This window comes from Cyprinodon tularosa, unplaced genomic scaffold (genome assembly GCF_016077235.1).
Source record: "Cyprinodon tularosa strain WSP-4 unplaced genomic scaffold, ASM1607723v1 ctg333, whole genome shotgun sequence".
In the NCBI taxonomy this organism is placed as follows: Eukaryota; Metazoa; Chordata; class Actinopteri; order Cyprinodontiformes; family Cyprinodontidae; genus Cyprinodon; species Cyprinodon tularosa.
The window spans coordinates 239778-257792 of NW_024039045.1; the positions used below are offsets into that span (position 1 = coordinate 239778).

Sequence of the window (18015 nt, forward strand, 5' to 3'; positions counted from 1 at the left end):
TTGTCACTGATCTTGATGGCAAAATGCATATGGATCCTTGTTCTGTCTAATTGCCTTTGTTAAATACAATTTTAGGATAACTGAACATTTTTCCCCAATGAAAAAAAAAAAAAATATATATATATATATATATATATACATATATTTATATGAGCTTGTCTCTGCTGTCCCCTTGCGGCCACTCTTTACAACTACACTTGGTTGTAGTTCAGGTGCCATCGTCTTCTGATCAATTCAACATGGAGGAGCAGGTTTAATAACGGTTCAGGTATGCAGGTGTTTAAGCGCGTGTATAGGATACGTTAAGGCCAACGATCGAGCGATGTGATTAACTTTTGGTGTAAAAGAGATCCGTCGGCAGCTGCGCCTGAGAAGAAACACTTAAATGCAGCGATTGTGTCATCAGGTTTGTTAGCATATCCTGGTTGTTTGTAGCCGTTTTTGCTGCAGGATACTCTGATGGACTCCGACCAAATCACCGGGGTGTTCGGAAAGGTCAGCGGCCTCCCTGTTCCTGTTGCAGCTCATGTGCGCGAGGAGCAGCAGCCGGAAGCCCGGATCTACACGGTGACAGCAGGTGAGCTAACTGCTGTTAGCCTCCTTCTGCTGTTGGTCAACATTACTTTAAATTAGCAAATTGAAACTACATGGTACTAAAAGACAAAGTTAATGATAATAAAATGTGTTTCTTCAAGATAACTGCTCACTAACAATGAAAATAACTTATATATATATTATTTGGAAGCTTTTTAGACTAAATAAAAAGAAAGATGTAATAATAAAAAGCTTACAATAAAAAAAAAAATACCTTTCTCTAAATTATATAATTTTTCCAATTATAATAAATATAACGTTGTGCCAATCAATTTTTTTTACATGAATGTGGTCTATTTAAACAAACAAAAATTGCATGTTGGATTCTCAATGTTTGCAAAAGATAAACAGTTAATTCCAAATGGTGAGTTATAATGGTTTTACATCCCAGAAAAAAAAAAGTTTTGTACTTACTTTCTTTCCCATGATCTATTTTGTCCTGTAAGGATTTCAGCTGCAGTCACAATATGACCAAACTCACATTATTGCCTCTAAACCTGGCTTCATTTCCTTATCTTCAGGATTTTAAACCCAACAAAAACCGCCCTGGGTATTTTCATATAGCACTTTTCTCTTAACTTACATGAAGACAATCTACAAACATTTAAGATGACACTGTAGCCTCCTGGACAACAAATAAAATAAAATCTGTTTTTAGAAAAAGGAATGATCAGAGAGAGCTGATGTATGCATACTGTATGCTTTGTTGTTTTTTAATGAGAAGAAAACAAAATATACATCACATCCTGTTACAAATTCAAATGTATGGCAAAAATAATCTGAGTATAGCAATATATGTAGTTGTCCAAGTGATTTATTTAGGGTAAGAGGAGAAATACACTGCTCAAAATATAAACGCCACGATGCAACTTCAATCAAATCAAACTTCTGTGAAATCAAACTGTCTGCTTAGGAAGTAAAACTGATTGACAAACAATTTCACATGCTGTTGTGTAAATGGAATTGACAAGTGAAATCATTAGCAATTAGCAAGACACACTCAGCAAAGGAGGGGTGCTGCAGGTGGGGAATTAATTTGACTGTTTATTAGTAGTTAGTTTATTAGATATTATTAGGAATATCATATCCCAGAAACTTATTCGGTTTCATTTACATTTTTCCAAAATTGAACAATTTTAGAACAGTTCCAAAATACTTGAGAACGATCGGCACTCATTGATTCACAATTACACCAGCACCCCATGTTTGTGTATATATATCTATTCTTGACTTTAGGCGCGATGAAAAATTGTATTATATTTTTCCATTTGAACTTCCTTCATATCCGTGAATTGGTAAATGTCTGATGTGTTTTCCACATATCCAGCCAATCTGCATCTGAAATACTCATGTTAAGCTCTGATTTCCACTTTTCTTTTATATACTTAGTTTAATGTTTATTCATCATCGATTTTTGATGTAAAGTAGAGATTACTTAAATTTTTGTTCCACTGAATGAATTTATCACAATTTCAATCAACTTATTCACTTCCACAGAGGGATCCCACCTGATTTCTGTCTTATAATAGTATCTCAATTTCTGTAAAAATCCTGTTCATCTAAATTATATTTCTCCTTCAATTTTAGAAATCTCTCCAGCTCCCTGTCTTTCTGAAGGATATACCATCCTGTGAACCCCTTGTTTATTCATTGTTTGAACGGTTTATCATACATTGCTGGTTTGAAATCACTATCATATGCTACCACCTGAGCATTTTATTTCTTTCCATATCCTGTGTTAATGTTTTGAACTACAATTCCATTGTAAACACTGTAATTGGATCCATATATTTCTTGATCTTCTCATCTCCATCTTCATCCCCTATAACACTTCGAATTGGGTATCCTCCAAATTTTTTCTTCAGATCTTTCCCCTTAGTAGTCTGGTAGTATAGTAGTCTAGTCTGGTGTGCACCATATGACATGTCTGAGCTGAGCTGCACAGAAACACTCCCTTAATTTTGTGTCTTTTGGTAGCTGAAGATCTTTGTAGATCTGACTAAAATATCCTGTTTACCAAATTACCTCAGATAAATATTATAGAGGACTGGAATCATGCATTTGTGCAAAATAAAATGATAACCTTTAAAGTGAATCCCTCCCTTTGACTGTACCCACATGCAGAGTGGATTCAGAGTGACCTGGTCCGATGCTCCAGATTTCGCTTCTCGCAGCAGTGGACTCTGATTGCCGACAGCAACAACCACCGGAGCATCAGGACCATCCTCCCACCTGGACCATGTGCACCAGTGTCTGGAGAGTGAGTCACCCAGAATTTAACCCTTTTAAGTACCATTAGATGTACATCTGATAGAAAGATTTAAACTTAAAACTTTATCATGAGCCTGATCGCTTGATTAGCTTGTTTGAGACTTTTTTGTCAGGCTGAGCAGATCTAGCCTTTTCCATAAAAGTAATGTATTTTGATAGATCTGATTAAGCAAGTATTTTTGGTAAAAGTGATATTGACTAACATGCTCTCCTTGTTTTAATGAAAATCTCAAATATGAGCAAATTATATGAATCGCATTAAGGTTTTATCTTCTGTTCTTGTTCTTCAGGTTGTTGAGTGACATTTCGCCTAATCAAGGCCTGAGGGCTGTTGTCAGGGAGACGGGCAGCCAGCAGCTCCTAGAGGTGAGAATTATGGACCTCATTAGTTCCCGATGAGTTCAAAGCTTTAGCATTCCTACCGGTCTGCTGTTTGTGGTTGTCTGTGTTCAGATCTGGGACCATCATGGCCTCAGGAAATGCCTCAACCTGTCCGCCCTGAACAACCATGGCAGAGTGTATGATGATGGTAAGAGATCCGACTGAGTATCATCAGGGAGGCTGGTACATGAACATGCTCTTCATGTCTCTCTCATGTTTTTTGTTTGTGTTTCCAGCTCAGTTCGGAAGCCTGTCCTGGTCGGAATGTGAGACCAAGCTGCTGTACGTAGCTGAGGGCAGCAGGAGCTCATCAGGAGAACCTGGAGAATCCACCAGCAGAAAGGTGAAGAAATATTAATATAGAGAAATAATTTGATTACCGGCTTATTGTATGGAGACCTTTTTTGTACCCAAACAGGACAGGAGTGTGTACTGTGAGGACTGGGGCGAGGCTCTAACCAGTAAGAGCGTCCCAGTGCTCTGTGTGGTGGATTTGCTTCGTGGTGCAGTCGGAGTTCTGCAGGGCGTCCCACCAGACGTCTCACCTGGACAGGTAACCCCAGACCTTCATCAGTGATCCTTTTCATCCTTTAAACTTGATGGTTTCTGGCTAATGTTGGCTATTGTCTCTCCAGGCTCTGTGGGCTCCCGGCGCTCACTCTGTCTTCTTTGTGGGATGGTACCACGAACCTTTCAGACTTGGACTGAAGTTCTGCTCCAACCGCAGGTTTCACACTCTTCTTTGCTCACTTAGCATAAAGCAGGGTGACAAATGGAAGCAGAAATGTAAAATAAACTTGTTACTTCTTAATAACCAAGCCTGTCAGTACTTCTTTTTAAATATTTAATGTTTAAACATGATTGGATGGTCAAACTGCAGGCTGCAAAAACGATGTAGAAATAAGTAAAATGTGTTAAATTAAGTGTATTTACCATTAATTTGAGCAGGTAAATTAGTTGATTTGCCAATGGAATTAGTATTTTTACTGTTAAAATAAGATGATTAGATAATATGCACTTGAAATAACAAACTGCAATTGTTTTTTTCTTATTTTAAATGTAAATTGTTTTGTTCCATTGGCGAAGTGTCTCGCTTACCTCCTCAAATCAAGAAAAATGAACTAATTTTAAGAAAAAATTACTTGTTTGGATTTCAATTGTTGAAGTGAAGGCTGGAGGACGGCTGGGAACAAAGGAATAAAATTTTTAAAAAAACTTTCTTTGATATTAGTCGTAATCATTAGATGAGAACCCACAGAAGTCTGCTGACTCAGCCATATTTCTCTGAAATCTTAAGGTCTTGTTGGTGACCTATTTTTTTCTGGGTCTTTATGTGATTGACCTAGCCTTCAGGTTATGGACAGCTGTGCTTAGATTTCACACAGTTTTATTCCACTTTTCTCATTTAATACAAAAAAAAATCTGGAGAGTTTCCTCCATCTGTCCCATAACATGCAGCTTTTTGAAGCCAAGCGACCCATATCGGTGAACATCGTTTGATTTGTAAAACCCTGATGATTTTTTTTAAAGTTCTTTTCCTACTCAAATAGACAACTTAAAATGTTGCTCTAGAACTGCTCTGGTTCGCAGACACATCAACCAAATCTTTTGCCGATTTCAAAGGATCCTGTACAGATTTGAACCTTGTTACTCTTATATGCATAATGCTTGTTTTGTCTTATTATTTTTTGTTATTTTAGAAGCTTGGGAAAAAAGCACTGCACATTCAGGTAGAAATGCTCAGTATATAGAACCAGGCTTATAATCGGGATGTTTAAACAATGGTGGAGGCTGTAATAATTCAGGTGTTATGCTTTAATAGATCCAGTCATTGCAATGGATTATCTTTGTTTTACCCAAGTCAGATTTCATGGCTCTCATTGTATTCAGCCTCTTTGAGGCCTGCAGCTGATGCCTGCTTAAACATCCTCTTTTTTTCTTTTTTTTTCTTCAATTTTTCCTCCTAAGAACAGCAGTTATGGTATTGAGAAAAAAAAGAGACATGATGAGTTTTTTGATTGCAACCCTCTCTGATCTATATTATTGTTAGATTAGGTGATTAAAATGGCAGCGAAGTTAAATGTAGGAAAACTGTACTTTTGAAATCAATCAAAAGGTATTTTCTGATTTATAAACATTAATCAGAATATGCTCTTTTCGTGTATGAAAATGTTTAAGTCTGACTGTTTTTGGTCCAATATTTTGGATAAAAGGTTTATATTATGGCTGCAGCCTCTAATAGCCCCTCAGATATAAAATCGTCTCACCATTGCTTCCTTTTTCTTTCTCGCTCATGTTTCAGGTCGGCTCTCTTCAGACTCAGCCTGGACGGGCGCTGTGGTGAGACCTCTACCTCTGTGTCTCCATTAATCTAATGGGATCAGGCTCTTGTCATCCCTGCTGTACACCTTCCTCTCTACTGTCCCAGAATGCATATCAGAGGACAATGTCTCAGTGTCCTGTCCCAGGCTGAGTCCAGATGGCTCCACGTTGATCTACCTTCAGGGCAAAGTGTTTGGGCCTCACAACCAGTGCCACAGTGTGCAGCAGGTATGCTGTGTATTTTGTTTAGCCCTCTCTGCATATTTTCCATCTGTTAACATTTAAATGTTAACCCTGCACAGTTGGACCTGAAGAGCTGGAAGACCTCGACCATGCTGGACGTTGTCAGCAGGCCCCAGGATGGTAGGTTAAAGGTCATTTATGACACAGTGACTCACTTACTGTGCCACATTTAATGGGATAAATGGTTTGATGGTTTCAGGTGAGTTTGCAGGAGTGTATGAAGCTCTGCCTTCGCACTGCTGGTCTGCTGATGGTCAGAAGGTTGTGTTTAGCAGCGCCGTTAGAAACTGGAAGGTAACTATCAGAGCTCATCTACGGCTAAAACGTTGCTACTCATATTTCTCTGCAATTAAATCTAGCTTTGTTTGAGTTTGGGCCATCTGTCACTTTGCTCATCTCTCCTCTGTTAGGATGTCTTCATGGTGGACAGAAGAACAAAGAAAGTCACTTCCCTCTCCGATAGTAAGAGTCCGTCCCCTCCTCCCCCTCCTCCACTCCCCACCTACTCTCCTTCTTTTATTTTCCCCCCTCCTCCTTCCTTGCCTCCCACTCCTTTCCTTCCTTCCCCTTCATCCCCTTATTGGTCTTTTTATTCACCTCCTCCTCCACCGACTCCGCTGTCTCCTGACCTTCCACCTCCTCCTTCTCACTTTGTCCTAAATTCAGCTCCCCCTCTTCCTGCTGAGTCTTACTTTCCGAACCCTCCTCTTGCCTCATCATCTCATCTTCGTCACGAACACCAGAGAGAGCTGGAAGGTATGGCAAGACAAAGCCCCCCAAAAAACTAACAACAAAAAAATCATTTTGATCTTAATAAAAGCCCTATGCTGTGATCTCTTGTTGATCTATGCGTATTACAAACATACAATAAAAAGTATTCAAACCCCTTAAATCTTTCCATGTTTTTTCACTTTGCAGCTACAAACCTTAGTATATTTTTAAGATATTACATGATAAAGTCATACAAAGTTGCACATATATTTGAAGTAAGGCAAGGCAAGTTTATTTGCATAGCACAATTCAGTATGAGGACAATTCTAGGTGCTTTATGTGAATTAAACAATAAAATAGAAGAAAATAAAAGCAAGTAAGGATAAAAACATGATAAAAGCAGGTAGTAAAACTAACAAAACAATTGGACCAGAACCATTAACTAATAATACCTCAGTTAGCAGTTTAACTTCGACAGTAAAAGACAGTGCTAAACTAGTTTCTTTTTAACTTTGACTTAAAAGAACACAGGCTTTTAGCACTTTTACAATCTCTGGGTGTTTGTTTCAGATAAGTGGAGCATAGGAACTAAATGTTGCTCCTCCATGTTTGGTTCTAATTCTGGGTGGACAGAGTAGGCTGGAACTAGCAGACCTGAGTGGTCTGGGATGGTGATACACTGACAACAAATCTGTTCTGTATTGAGCTTCTGATCCATTCAGTGATTTATAGACTAAATGAAGGATTTTAAAGTCTCTGATCTACAGGGAGCCCATGGAAGGACTTCAGAACCAGGCTGATCTGCTCTACTTTCTTAGTTCTAGTGAGAACACGGGCAGCAGCGTTTTGAATCAGCTGCAGCTGTCTGATGGGCATTTTAGGCAAACCTATTAAGACACTTGCAGTAATCAATTCTAGTAAAGATAAATGCATAAATTAGTATTTGTAGATCCTGGAAATGTTCTTCAGGTGATAAAAGGCTGACCTAGTAACTGCCTTTATGAGCCTCTAAAGGTTCAGGTCTGAATCCATCATGACACCAAGGTTTTGGCCATAAACAGTTGCTGAGTTGATGGCCGAGTCTGAAGGGTGCAGGATTCACATTTTCACTGCACTTTTCTCTTGTATATCTGCAAATAAGGAAGTAAATGTATTTGAAATTAAATTTCCATGGCTGTTTCAACGATTTCAACGTATCCGCATGAGTTTAGTCTAATTTCGACAACTTTCGGGTTAACCTGTGGTTGTGCTAAAATGCGCTGCACAGAGTTATGGGGGAGGAAGCCCAAGTGTGTATTAGCCTTTAATTTCATTTTAAGAGACTGCCTGTTTAAAGCACGTGTCAGGACACAGAGAGGTTGTATTGGCCTAAATAAACAAAAAAACTTTAATCCTGGAGTCAGTCCAGTTCCTCTCACTAGTTCCTTCATGTTTTTTCAGTTTTTTTTAGTTACTCAGTTTTGTGATCATCTTCAGTGGTCATTCTGCCTCCCAAATTCTAACTCTGTAAAGATCAGAGATTGTAGTTATCATTTCATTTTAGCCATGAACACACCATACTAGCATAAAGTGCTGTCACTCAGTTGTCACAGTTATACAGTTGGAAATTAAAGTAGTTGAGCTGTTGTTTCATACTCAAATGTTTCAGTTTCTGAATCCTACTGCTTGGTTTAAAAATGTCCGCTGTCTCTTTCCCTCTGCTCTGTTTCTCTTGCCTCTCAGAACTCTCCGATCTCTCTAAGGTTTACGGCAGCTGGAAGCTGCTAACCGTCCAAAGAGATCTGATGGTAGTCTGCTGCTCCAGCCCCAGCTCTCCTCCCACACTGGTAAGACAGAATCAGACACCCTGATCCTGGTCAGCTACTGTTTAACTGTAAAAAGATGGATGAGATTTTGGGGTCTTTTCTGTGTTGTGTTTGGGTGTGCAGAGGGTGGGATTCCTTCCATCAGCAGACTGTGAGACTGTGACCTGGAGAACCCTGCAAGCACCTTTCATTACCTTCGATTACCTTTGGACAGTCCTGAATGTTACACCTTCATCAGAGGAGGACAACATAACTTACCGTGAGCATTCAGCTCCTGCCACATGATTAGATCAATGTGTGCTTTAATCAGGTGGACACTAGGGCTGGGTAGAAAAATCGATTTAATCGATTTTGAGTCGACTCCTTTACATTTTTGCAAAATCAATTTCTAGGGAATGAGATCGATTTAGTTTTATAGTGACGCGTGTGACGTTCACATTCAAATGAGCAGGAAAGATGCACTCAAGATTACTTCAAGACAGGCATCTGCAATTATAGCCAATAAGCTGACTGAAGACATGGGGGCTGACCAGCAAACACCCTGTAGTTGTTACAGACAACGCTGCTAATATAGTTTGTGCAGTGAAGATAAAGCAGCTCATACATGTCTACTGTGTCCCCACTGTGTCGTGTCCGCTTGCTCGAGTGAGGCTTAACTTTTTCACTTTTCACAAACAAGATTGTACTTATGAGACAGTTTTGTTCACATCTCAAGTTTAAACTGTCTGATTGACAAGTTTGCACTTTGTGTTTAATGTGACAGGAAAAATGTAAATACAGAGCATTTTGAAACACAGCTGAACAGCTTTCATTATCGTAAAAACAGATTTAATCGATTTAGAACTGTATTAATCAAAATTGAATCGATTCAGGACTTTGGCGAAAATACCCAGCCCCAGTGGACACTAATGTGTCATAGTAAAAAACAATTGAACATCATTTATATGTACAGCAGGAAACAGAACTTCAATTTAATTCAATTAAAAATCATCTATAAATCATAAAGGGAAATTAAATGAATGTTATGGCACAGACAGACATTAGCACATATCATCCGAATAGACTTTAGATAATATATATAAATATACCTATTTTTCACTTCTTGTTTGGCCAGGTAAAAGTAGATATATGCTTTTTATTGCCTCTATTCTATTTAATAATAGTTTTTTTTAATGCTTCATGTCCCAGTTTTATCCTGTCTATCTTATTTTTGAACAGCACTTTGGGTAAACTTGCTGTTTTTTTTCAATGTCATATTAAATAATTGAATTTGAACACCATTACACAACTATAAACACAGTGATAATGTCCTTTTGCTGTTCAGGAAGGAGACAGGATTTGACCCAGGGATGAACCGCTTTTTTGTCAAACATGTGAATTGAACTCTCAAAGCCAAAAAAAGAAAAAGGCCATGTGAAGAATGTTTGCTAAAGCTGATAAGAGTGCAGAGGGTCTGATTATCCAAAGTGAAATGAGTTCCAACATGTGCTGAAAGGCCACATGCAGGGGAAGAAACAATTACTCTGAAAGCAGTGTAAAAAAAAACAAAAAACATTTCAGTTTTAAAATGCAATCAGGGATTGTCCTCTGCTCTGATTAAACTAAAATCAGTTTGGCCAAAATGTTAGATTTGGAAATGAAGAAAGTTGCAGGATTTAGAAGCACTTATCATCCAGATATTGTGTTTCTGCTCTGAAACATGGAGGAGGTGGCATCATGGTGCCGTTTGTGGCAGGAAGCGCTTTTTATGCACTATATGTAAATATCTGCATTCGAACTCTGGAAACAATACTTGATAATAACAGTGAAAATGCTTTGAATGTTTTGCCATTTGTGTATTTCTGTAAAGGTTCGGAATCAACAGAATTTCCATTCTTCTCTTTCGGAACAGCTGGTTTAGATTTTGGGGCCGTCTTGGTGAAACCATCTCGTCCCGCCTGTGAAAGCAAAACGCCTCTGGTCGTCTCTATTCATGGTCTGCACCTCGGGTTTGGATGTTTTTGTAGCACATATAGATGCCCAAGCAATTACTAATGGTTTTGTCGTTTAGGTGGTCCTCACTCCCAGTTCCCTGCAGAGTGGAACAGCACTTCAGCTGGACTGGTTGAACTGGGCTTTGCTGTGCTAATGGGTGAGACGTTTTCTTTTCTGCAGAAATTCCCTGAGCCCAAGTATTTTAGAATGTTTACAAATATGTTTGCGGGAGTTTATTACAATGAACTGTTTTACTCTGCTCTTTAAAAGTTAACTTGTAGTTTTTGCACATCTTTCATCAGCCTAAGCTAAGGTGCTTGTTTCTGATGAGCACGGCATACCAGATATCACAATCATTGCCAGATTTTAATAGTTATGATAAACTTTGAACATTCAAACAAAGCGTTTTCATGTTTATGGTTTGGCTCCCTCCATGTTTCTGTTTTTATCCAGCTGATGTCGCTCTACCTTGTATTGTCTCCATCCAGTGAACTATCGGGGATCCACAGGCTTCGGCCAGGACAGCATCTTGTCCCTGATTGGTCAGATTGGGAGCCAGGATGTAAAAGATGTGCAGGTATCAAATTTCCTTTCTAGCTCTTTAAGTCCACCAATGGAAAACTATGACCTGACCCTTAAGTACATAAATAGTGGCTTTGTCAGGAAGACCCTTCAGTCTATCAGCATAAAGTTGATGTGGCTTTTTTTACTCAGAGGGCCGTTACAGCTGCACTGCAGAGCGACAAAACCCTCGATCCCAAACGCTTGGCTGTGATTGGTGGTTCCCATGGTGGCTTCCTGTCCTGTCATTTGATTGGTCAGTACCCAGACTTCTACAGAGCATGTGCAGCCAGGAATCCAGTCATTAATGCTGCTACGCTGCTGGGAACCAGTGACATAGTGGACTGGTGAGGAACTCTGACAAACACTGAACATAATATTTACAGGGGATTGAGAAAATTACTCACACCTTAGCCTAGACAGCTGTGGGGAACATAAGTGAATAAAAAAACATATTTAAGAACAATTTCAAAGTTGTAAAGAAGTTGAAGACAGGATAAAATTTTAAAACTGTATCTCAAGACGTGTTTTAAATTGACATGAATCATTAAAACAGCTGAGTGACCCATTGTAGCCAGAGATGGGAAGTAACGAAGTACAAATACTTTGTTACTGTACTCAAGTAGATTTTTCTGATATTTTTACTTTACTTTACTACTTATTTTTATGGCGACTTTTTACTTCTACTCCTTACATTTTTACACAAATATCTGTACTTTCTACTCCTTACATTTTAAAAAATTGTCTCGTTACTTTAGTTTTGAATCATTTCAATGGAGTTACCGTTATTATTTTTCACGTCATCAATACCAAATTCAATCTAATTGGATGGGAATCTACGTTGCATTTGACGCACCACTACAAGATGAATCGACAGATTCGGCGGTATTCATTGGCGGCAAATCATTGCAGCTTGGTGGCGGTGGCGTTAGCATAGTAGCATGGACGACGAGATGATTGAAAATGAACACAACGGAGATCTAGTCCTATTGGCAGACATCCATTTAAAATGTAGGCAACGGCATGAAAAAAGTGGTTTCTACTTTTACTTTTATACTTTAAGTAAATTTACAAGCCTGTACTTTGTTACTTTTACTTGAGTAAAGAAATTTAATCAGTACTTCCACTTTTACCAGAGTATTTTTTAACACAAGTATCTGTACTTTTACTCAAGTACGGAAAGTGAGTACTTTTGCCATCTCTGATTGTAGCTCTGCAGGAACTTAGGGGATCCTCAGCCCAGGTGGCAGAATCTGTTCACAGGATATTTATCCTTTATGAATCCCATAAGAGATTGCAGAAGCTCTGGTTCAATGAACTGCCATGTACAGCTGGTCAATCAGCATGCAAAGGACACAACTGAGGAATGTTAGACCCACCAATTTAGCCTTCATGTAAAATAATAACGATAATTGAACATCATTGATCTCACAATGGAGAAATTCACTTCTGCATCTTAACCCATCCCCTTTGGGAGAAGTGAGCTGCAACTGTGCGGCACCTGGGGAGCGATCGGGGGTTAAGGGAGTTACTCTGGGACTGCAAGTGCCTAGCCTGACATAGTCCGACTCAGTTCTAGTCAGAATATGAGTCTGATACTGCTCCATAGAGCTGTGATTATGGGGCGTGTTTTGAACGAACCAGGAAAAAAATGCCTCTGTACTCAATTGGATAGACCTACAACCAATAAGAGCAACGGAGTGCGTGACGTATCTTAAGCGAGGCATAGTTGTTGTCCACAAAAATCAAAGCGTGCAGTTTCACGCCTAAAATAAGAAGATGAGACTTGATCGCATTTCTCTGTTCCTCTTTTAAAATTAATTTGCTGTCGATATCTTCTAGAACAGACCTAATAGCTAGGGTTGGGAATTGAAAAGATTTTCACGATTCCGATTCCCTTTTCGATTCTATGAAACGATTCGATTCTTTATCGATTCTTTTTTCGATTCCAATTTGGGGGAAAAAGGAGAACAAACAGTTTGATTATCAGAATCAACTTTGTTTACTTAACTATTGCACAATCTTACAAAATCAACAAGATCAAGATGTCCACAGGAAATGTGAAACTGGAGTAACATCTGTGTTTAAATGAAAAATGAATACAAGAACAAACTTAATAACAAACAATGTCTAATAACAAATGATGGGATTATAACCTATTTTAAATAACAAAAAGTACTAATTATAAAACAGTAGTAGGGAAAATTAACAGTTCTTTTGCAGAAAGATGAGCATATCTGCTTTTTCTGGAAGGATACGGGATCTTTCAGGGCTTAAGGTGTCTCCAGCCGTGGAGAACACCCTCTCAGATGGGGTGGAGGAAGCCTGCACACAGAGGTAGTTTTCAGCCAGTCCAGATAGCAAGGGCAGCACATCTTGCTTGTTCCACCACCACAGTGTGGCGCTATCCCTGCAGGGGATGGAGGGCAAGCTTTTATAGAGCTGGATTTCCTGATCTACCCTCTGGGCTAAGGAAAGACGGGGCTTTGATTCACAAAGTGACCGCAGCTCGTTGTCTTCCTCCTCGAATAGTTCTTCCAACTTGCGTAACTTGCGTAAGTTGCGTAAGCTGCGTAACGTACGTAAAAAACGTGACGTAAGTCGTGCTCCCCAGAGCCGGCGCGCTAGGCTCTGTTGCTGCGGGAATCGAAAAAAGAATCGTTCAGCGAGCTGCCAAACGATGCCATGGAATCGAAAAATACGGAACCGGTTCTTAACAGGAACCGGTTTTCGATTCCCATCCCTACTAATAGCAGAATCTACTCACCCAAAATCTCCAGCGGCAGCCATTATTGTTGTCACCCAAGCGCGCTTTGGTCACGTGGTTGATAACGTTACTCTTGATCATCTGTCCATCATCGTATAAAGCCCGCCCTGACAATTTGATTGGATCGCCTGACAGTGGGCTTTAATACTCGCGCTACTATGGAGCAGAGCCAGACCGAACTTCCCCGAACTCAAACCTTGTGGGCGGGACTAAGTTCGGACTGGCACCCAGGCTAGCAAGTGCCGGCTGTGGGGATTGAACGGGATACTTGCAACCTTTCCAGAGGACAACCGCACTGCTCTAACCACAAGGCCAACACTCCCCAAAATGCAACACAAGGAGAAAATTGGACTGCACAAACTAAGCAGAGGGCAACACGGTGGTGGTTGCATCTGGCTGTGGAGATACTTTTCCATTGCTCTGTAGGATCATACAATCATACAATGCTTTGCATGGGACTATGACATAAAGTCATTTGGTGTTTGAGAGAAAAAGGTGAAAAGTTAAAGGAGTAGGAATACTTTTAAAAGGCGCCATAAACATCTACTTGACATGATTTGGTTTTCTCCTTCCTGCTTACAGGCGATACACAAGTGCAGGCTTTCAGTTCTCATACGACAGCATCCCGACTGCTGAGAACCTGGCTGTGATGTTACAGAAGTCCCCCATCACGTATGCAGCAATGGTAATACCCACATAAAAACACTTATTTGTTATGGCATACAGGTGAATAACTAAACAGTTAAAAATCATTATGTGTGTTTTTAATAATTTATAGGACCCAAATAAAATTATTATTAAAATTGAAAGTAAATACTTTATTGACCTCCTAAAGTGCCCTGTAGGGGGTGCTAAATCTTATATGAAAATGTTCATTTATCAATAGTTTCAAGCCTCAAGAAAACATAACTTTTATCAACCGATAGCATTTTCAATTATAATTATTGCCATCTTAAATAATAAATGTGACTTTTATTGAATGAAGTGTTGATGTTTTTGCAGATCAAAGCCCCAGTGCTCCTGATGTTGGGTGGGAAGGACCGAAGAGTTTCTCCTCATCAGGGTCTAGAGCTTTACAAAGTTCTGAAGAGCAGAGGGTCGCCCGTCAGGTACACGAGATCAACATAGCGATCATCTGGACGGCCCAAATCCATATTTCAGCTGTTTCATTCCTCTCTCCAGGTTATTGTGGTTCCCAGACGAAGGACACTCTTTGTCCATGGTGGACACTCAGGTCGACTGCTTCCTAAATATGGTGCTATGGCTGAAACAGCACGTCTGAGCAAATCTTTGTAGACACTGTGACTCAGCTGTTTTGATTCTGCTGAGATTTTGACACAGGATATTGAATGAAACTGAAACCTGTCTTTTTACTAAAACTATGAAACCCAATTTTGTAAAATGTGTAAAAGCATGCAATAAACACCTGTGTCTATGCAGAGCTAATAAACTTTAAGGTTGAATTCCTTATTCAATGGTTATCTCTCAGCACTAAGTTCAGGCAGGGGTTATTTTATACCAGTAGCTGCCATCAGCATGAATTATGTTTATGCTTCAGAACAAAATTAATAGTAATGAAAACAGCTTAAAGAGCAATTTATTTAGTGTAGTTTATTTTGATTAATTACATTTAACACATAATAATGCCTCATCATCATATTTTTAAAGTTTAATTTATGTAGTAGAAGACTTGACCCCAACTTTGGTAATTTATGCTCCAGAGCAATTTACTTAAAGAAACCCCTGAGGGCTGATAGCCTGCATAGTTTCGATGTTCCCTCTTGCTGTACAAGGCTGAACAAAATCCAGACTGGTATACAGACCAGCTCTGATAATGGGCTCATATCGGAGTCTAGTATGTTACATAAATATCACACATAAAGATACTACCAGTCCTGAGACCTGGTCTACTGACTCAAAATCTAATAAGTTACTTTGTTACCTTTTTTAAGATGGGTAGATGACTTTGTTTCACAAGATCAGGGCATCACCTGTTTCTGTCTTAGCCTACTTCATGTTGTCAGATTTTGTTGATCTAATAGCCTAGGGCAGAGGTCACGGATTAACGGACCAGGGTCCAGATCTGGACCCACCTGCTGGCTAATCTGGATCCAACCTGATTTAAAACATTTATAAATTACCGCATGTTGTCCGACAACAGTGTCTAAACGTCACTTATATCCTATTTGTATGGTAAAGCCATCCAGAGTGTCCGACCCCAGACTACACGTGATACAAATTAGCCAATGAGCTGTGTCAGTCAGGGCTGCTGATGCGAGCTACTTTTAGACGCAGCAGGCAAACCTGTGGCAAGATGGGTGATGGGAAAGAGGGAGAAGACGATGAGAAAAAGTGAAAGAAAGTGTAGACTCCTGGAAGAACCGTGGTGAACAAGTGAAAGGAAAGTGAAATGGTGTGCTCAAAGATGACCCTGCACATTTAGAGTATGTTTGTCACGAATTAGCACCTTGATATGTGCTTGAGAATGGCTTTGTCACTATTCAAACCCAGGTTTAAAGCCCTGCAGGTCAGCCTAAAGCCAACTTCTCTCATTAAGGTATGAAAAAACAAACAAAAAAAGTTTTATAAAAAAAGAAATTATTAAGGAAATGGTCTATATACCAAACTGAAAGATTGCTGTTCTATACCTTAAAAACAATTTAGATTTAAAAATGGAAAAACGTATTTTTAAATATTTTTTATTTAAAAATTAAATGTATAACATGGATGCATAAACACCTAATTTTATTTCAGTGTTAAATGCTGTTTAAAGTAATGGATTATAATTTAAAAAATTGGTTACTCCTTGCCTAGGCAGTACTTCGACATGGGAGCTGGTGGTGTGATCAAACCCTCCTCTTCATAAAATAGTTAAAGAACATCAATGTCTGCAGTAGGAGGCTTCTCCAGATCCGGTGCAAGACCGATTGATACAGAAGATCCTTTCTGCCCACAGCTATCTATAATTTCTCATTGGAAAACTACCCATGAGTTACAACAATATGAAATTTTCCTTTAGCGTCCATAAAGTATTTAAATTTAAATTGAATATGGGTAACCATTATCAATTCATTTTTTTTAACATGTAGGGTTTGTTCGTGCCTACCTAATTCTCTCATATTACCATGTTTTGGTAGATCATATTTTCCCTTTATTTAATGAAATTATTTCTTAAAAGTGCTTTACTCAGATTATTTTTGTATGATGATACAATTATTTAAAGAGGAAAGATTTAAGTATACAGTATGAAGTGTGACAGGCATAAATGGAGAATCTGAGGTTAGAATTCAGATTGTACTGCTAAAATATTCTAAACTAAAAACTAAAATACTCTATACAGGAAGGAGATGTGTCAAGGTTGTCAAATATACTAATCCTAAAATGTTCTTGATGTATGAAATTTAAAGATTTTGTTTAGAGGGGGGATATACTGGTCTATCCCCAAAAATGTTTAATTTAAATTTATGGTGTTTAGCATAAATTTACTTGTTACTTAATTAATAAATCAAAACACTTTGCAGCCAGCTGTTACTGCACCATGAAAAAAAGGTAACCAAAAAAAAACAAAAAAAAACAAAAACAAATAAAAACAAAAAACAAACCAAAACTTTTGATTGTATCTGCATTCATGGCTCCCAGCTGTCAGTATTTATAGCTAGAAAACCTTTATCCCTCTCCTACTTCCTGAATAGAGTCGGGATGTCCTCCTTATAAACTCAGGGTTTAAAGTTAGGAGGAAAAAGGGTCAATTTTCTCATAAAATATTGATAATAAAAAATCTATTTTGAACACTAGGCTCAAACCTGCACAGATTTAATTCAGACTAAAGTCCAGCAGATGGCAGCATCTATTTTCATAAGCTTTGGCAAACAATAATGTCCAGTAAAACCAATTGAAATTTATTGTCAACAGTCTTAAAAATCTTTAGTAGATCAATGAAAAGCAAATATTGAATTTCATATAAAAAAGGGATAGCTTCACCACAAGCTATAACACAAAGACAAAAAATAGTCTTAGGATACCAGGAGATCCTCAGCATCTGGAGCTCTGTAACCACAGAGACCCTCTGCATAGATTTAGACCACCTGAAATCTAATATCCTTTAAATGAGCCTCTTGACCAGCTTCCCCATGGGACCGCCTGAGCATGTAGAACTGTACTGTTGACCTTCAAGCTAAGAAACAGGATCTAAACAGGCAATCTATTTGAAAGTGAGGTCACGATAATCCAACCAATACAATCCAGTTTATTTTATCATGAAATCATGTTACCTAAAAGTTATCTCCGGTTCGTTGCACAAAGTCAGTAGAATTCAAATCCAGTTACCTGCAACCCTTGTCCATGATTGTTTTTGTGGATGATTGAAGTCTAAACTTCTGCTTAAAA

General features: G+C 38.7%; 1 protein-coding gene across 2 annotated transcripts; it reads left to right on the forward strand.

Moving 5' to 3' along the window:
• Positions 1-184: 184 nt before the first annotated feature.
• zgc:136971 (S9 family peptidase) lies at positions 185-15092 on the forward strand. Of its 2 annotated transcripts, XM_038294075.1 has the most exons (22): positions 185-268; positions 451-577; positions 2719-2854; positions 3156-3231; positions 3319-3394; positions 3483-3589; positions 3665-3799; positions 3882-3973; positions 5549-5586; positions 5675-5796; positions 5871-5931; positions 6011-6105; positions 6222-6567; positions 8245-8348; positions 8451-8586; positions 10219-10302; positions 10378-10458; positions 10790-10878; positions 11016-11209; positions 14212-14314; positions 14632-14738; positions 14812-15092. In XM_038294075.1, exons 2-22 carry the CDS (start codon positions 460-462, stop codon positions 14909-14911), a joined length of 2400 nt encoding a protein of 799 aa, XP_038150003.1. In that variant the 5' UTR covers positions 185-268; positions 451-459; the 3' UTR covers positions 14912-15092. The 2 variants fall into 2 exon arrangements, with proteins under 2 accessions (XP_038150003.1, XP_038150004.1); XM_038294076.1 differs by having other exon boundaries at positions 191-577; positions 6222-6273.
• The last annotated feature ends 2923 nt before the right edge of the window (positions 15093-18015 follow it).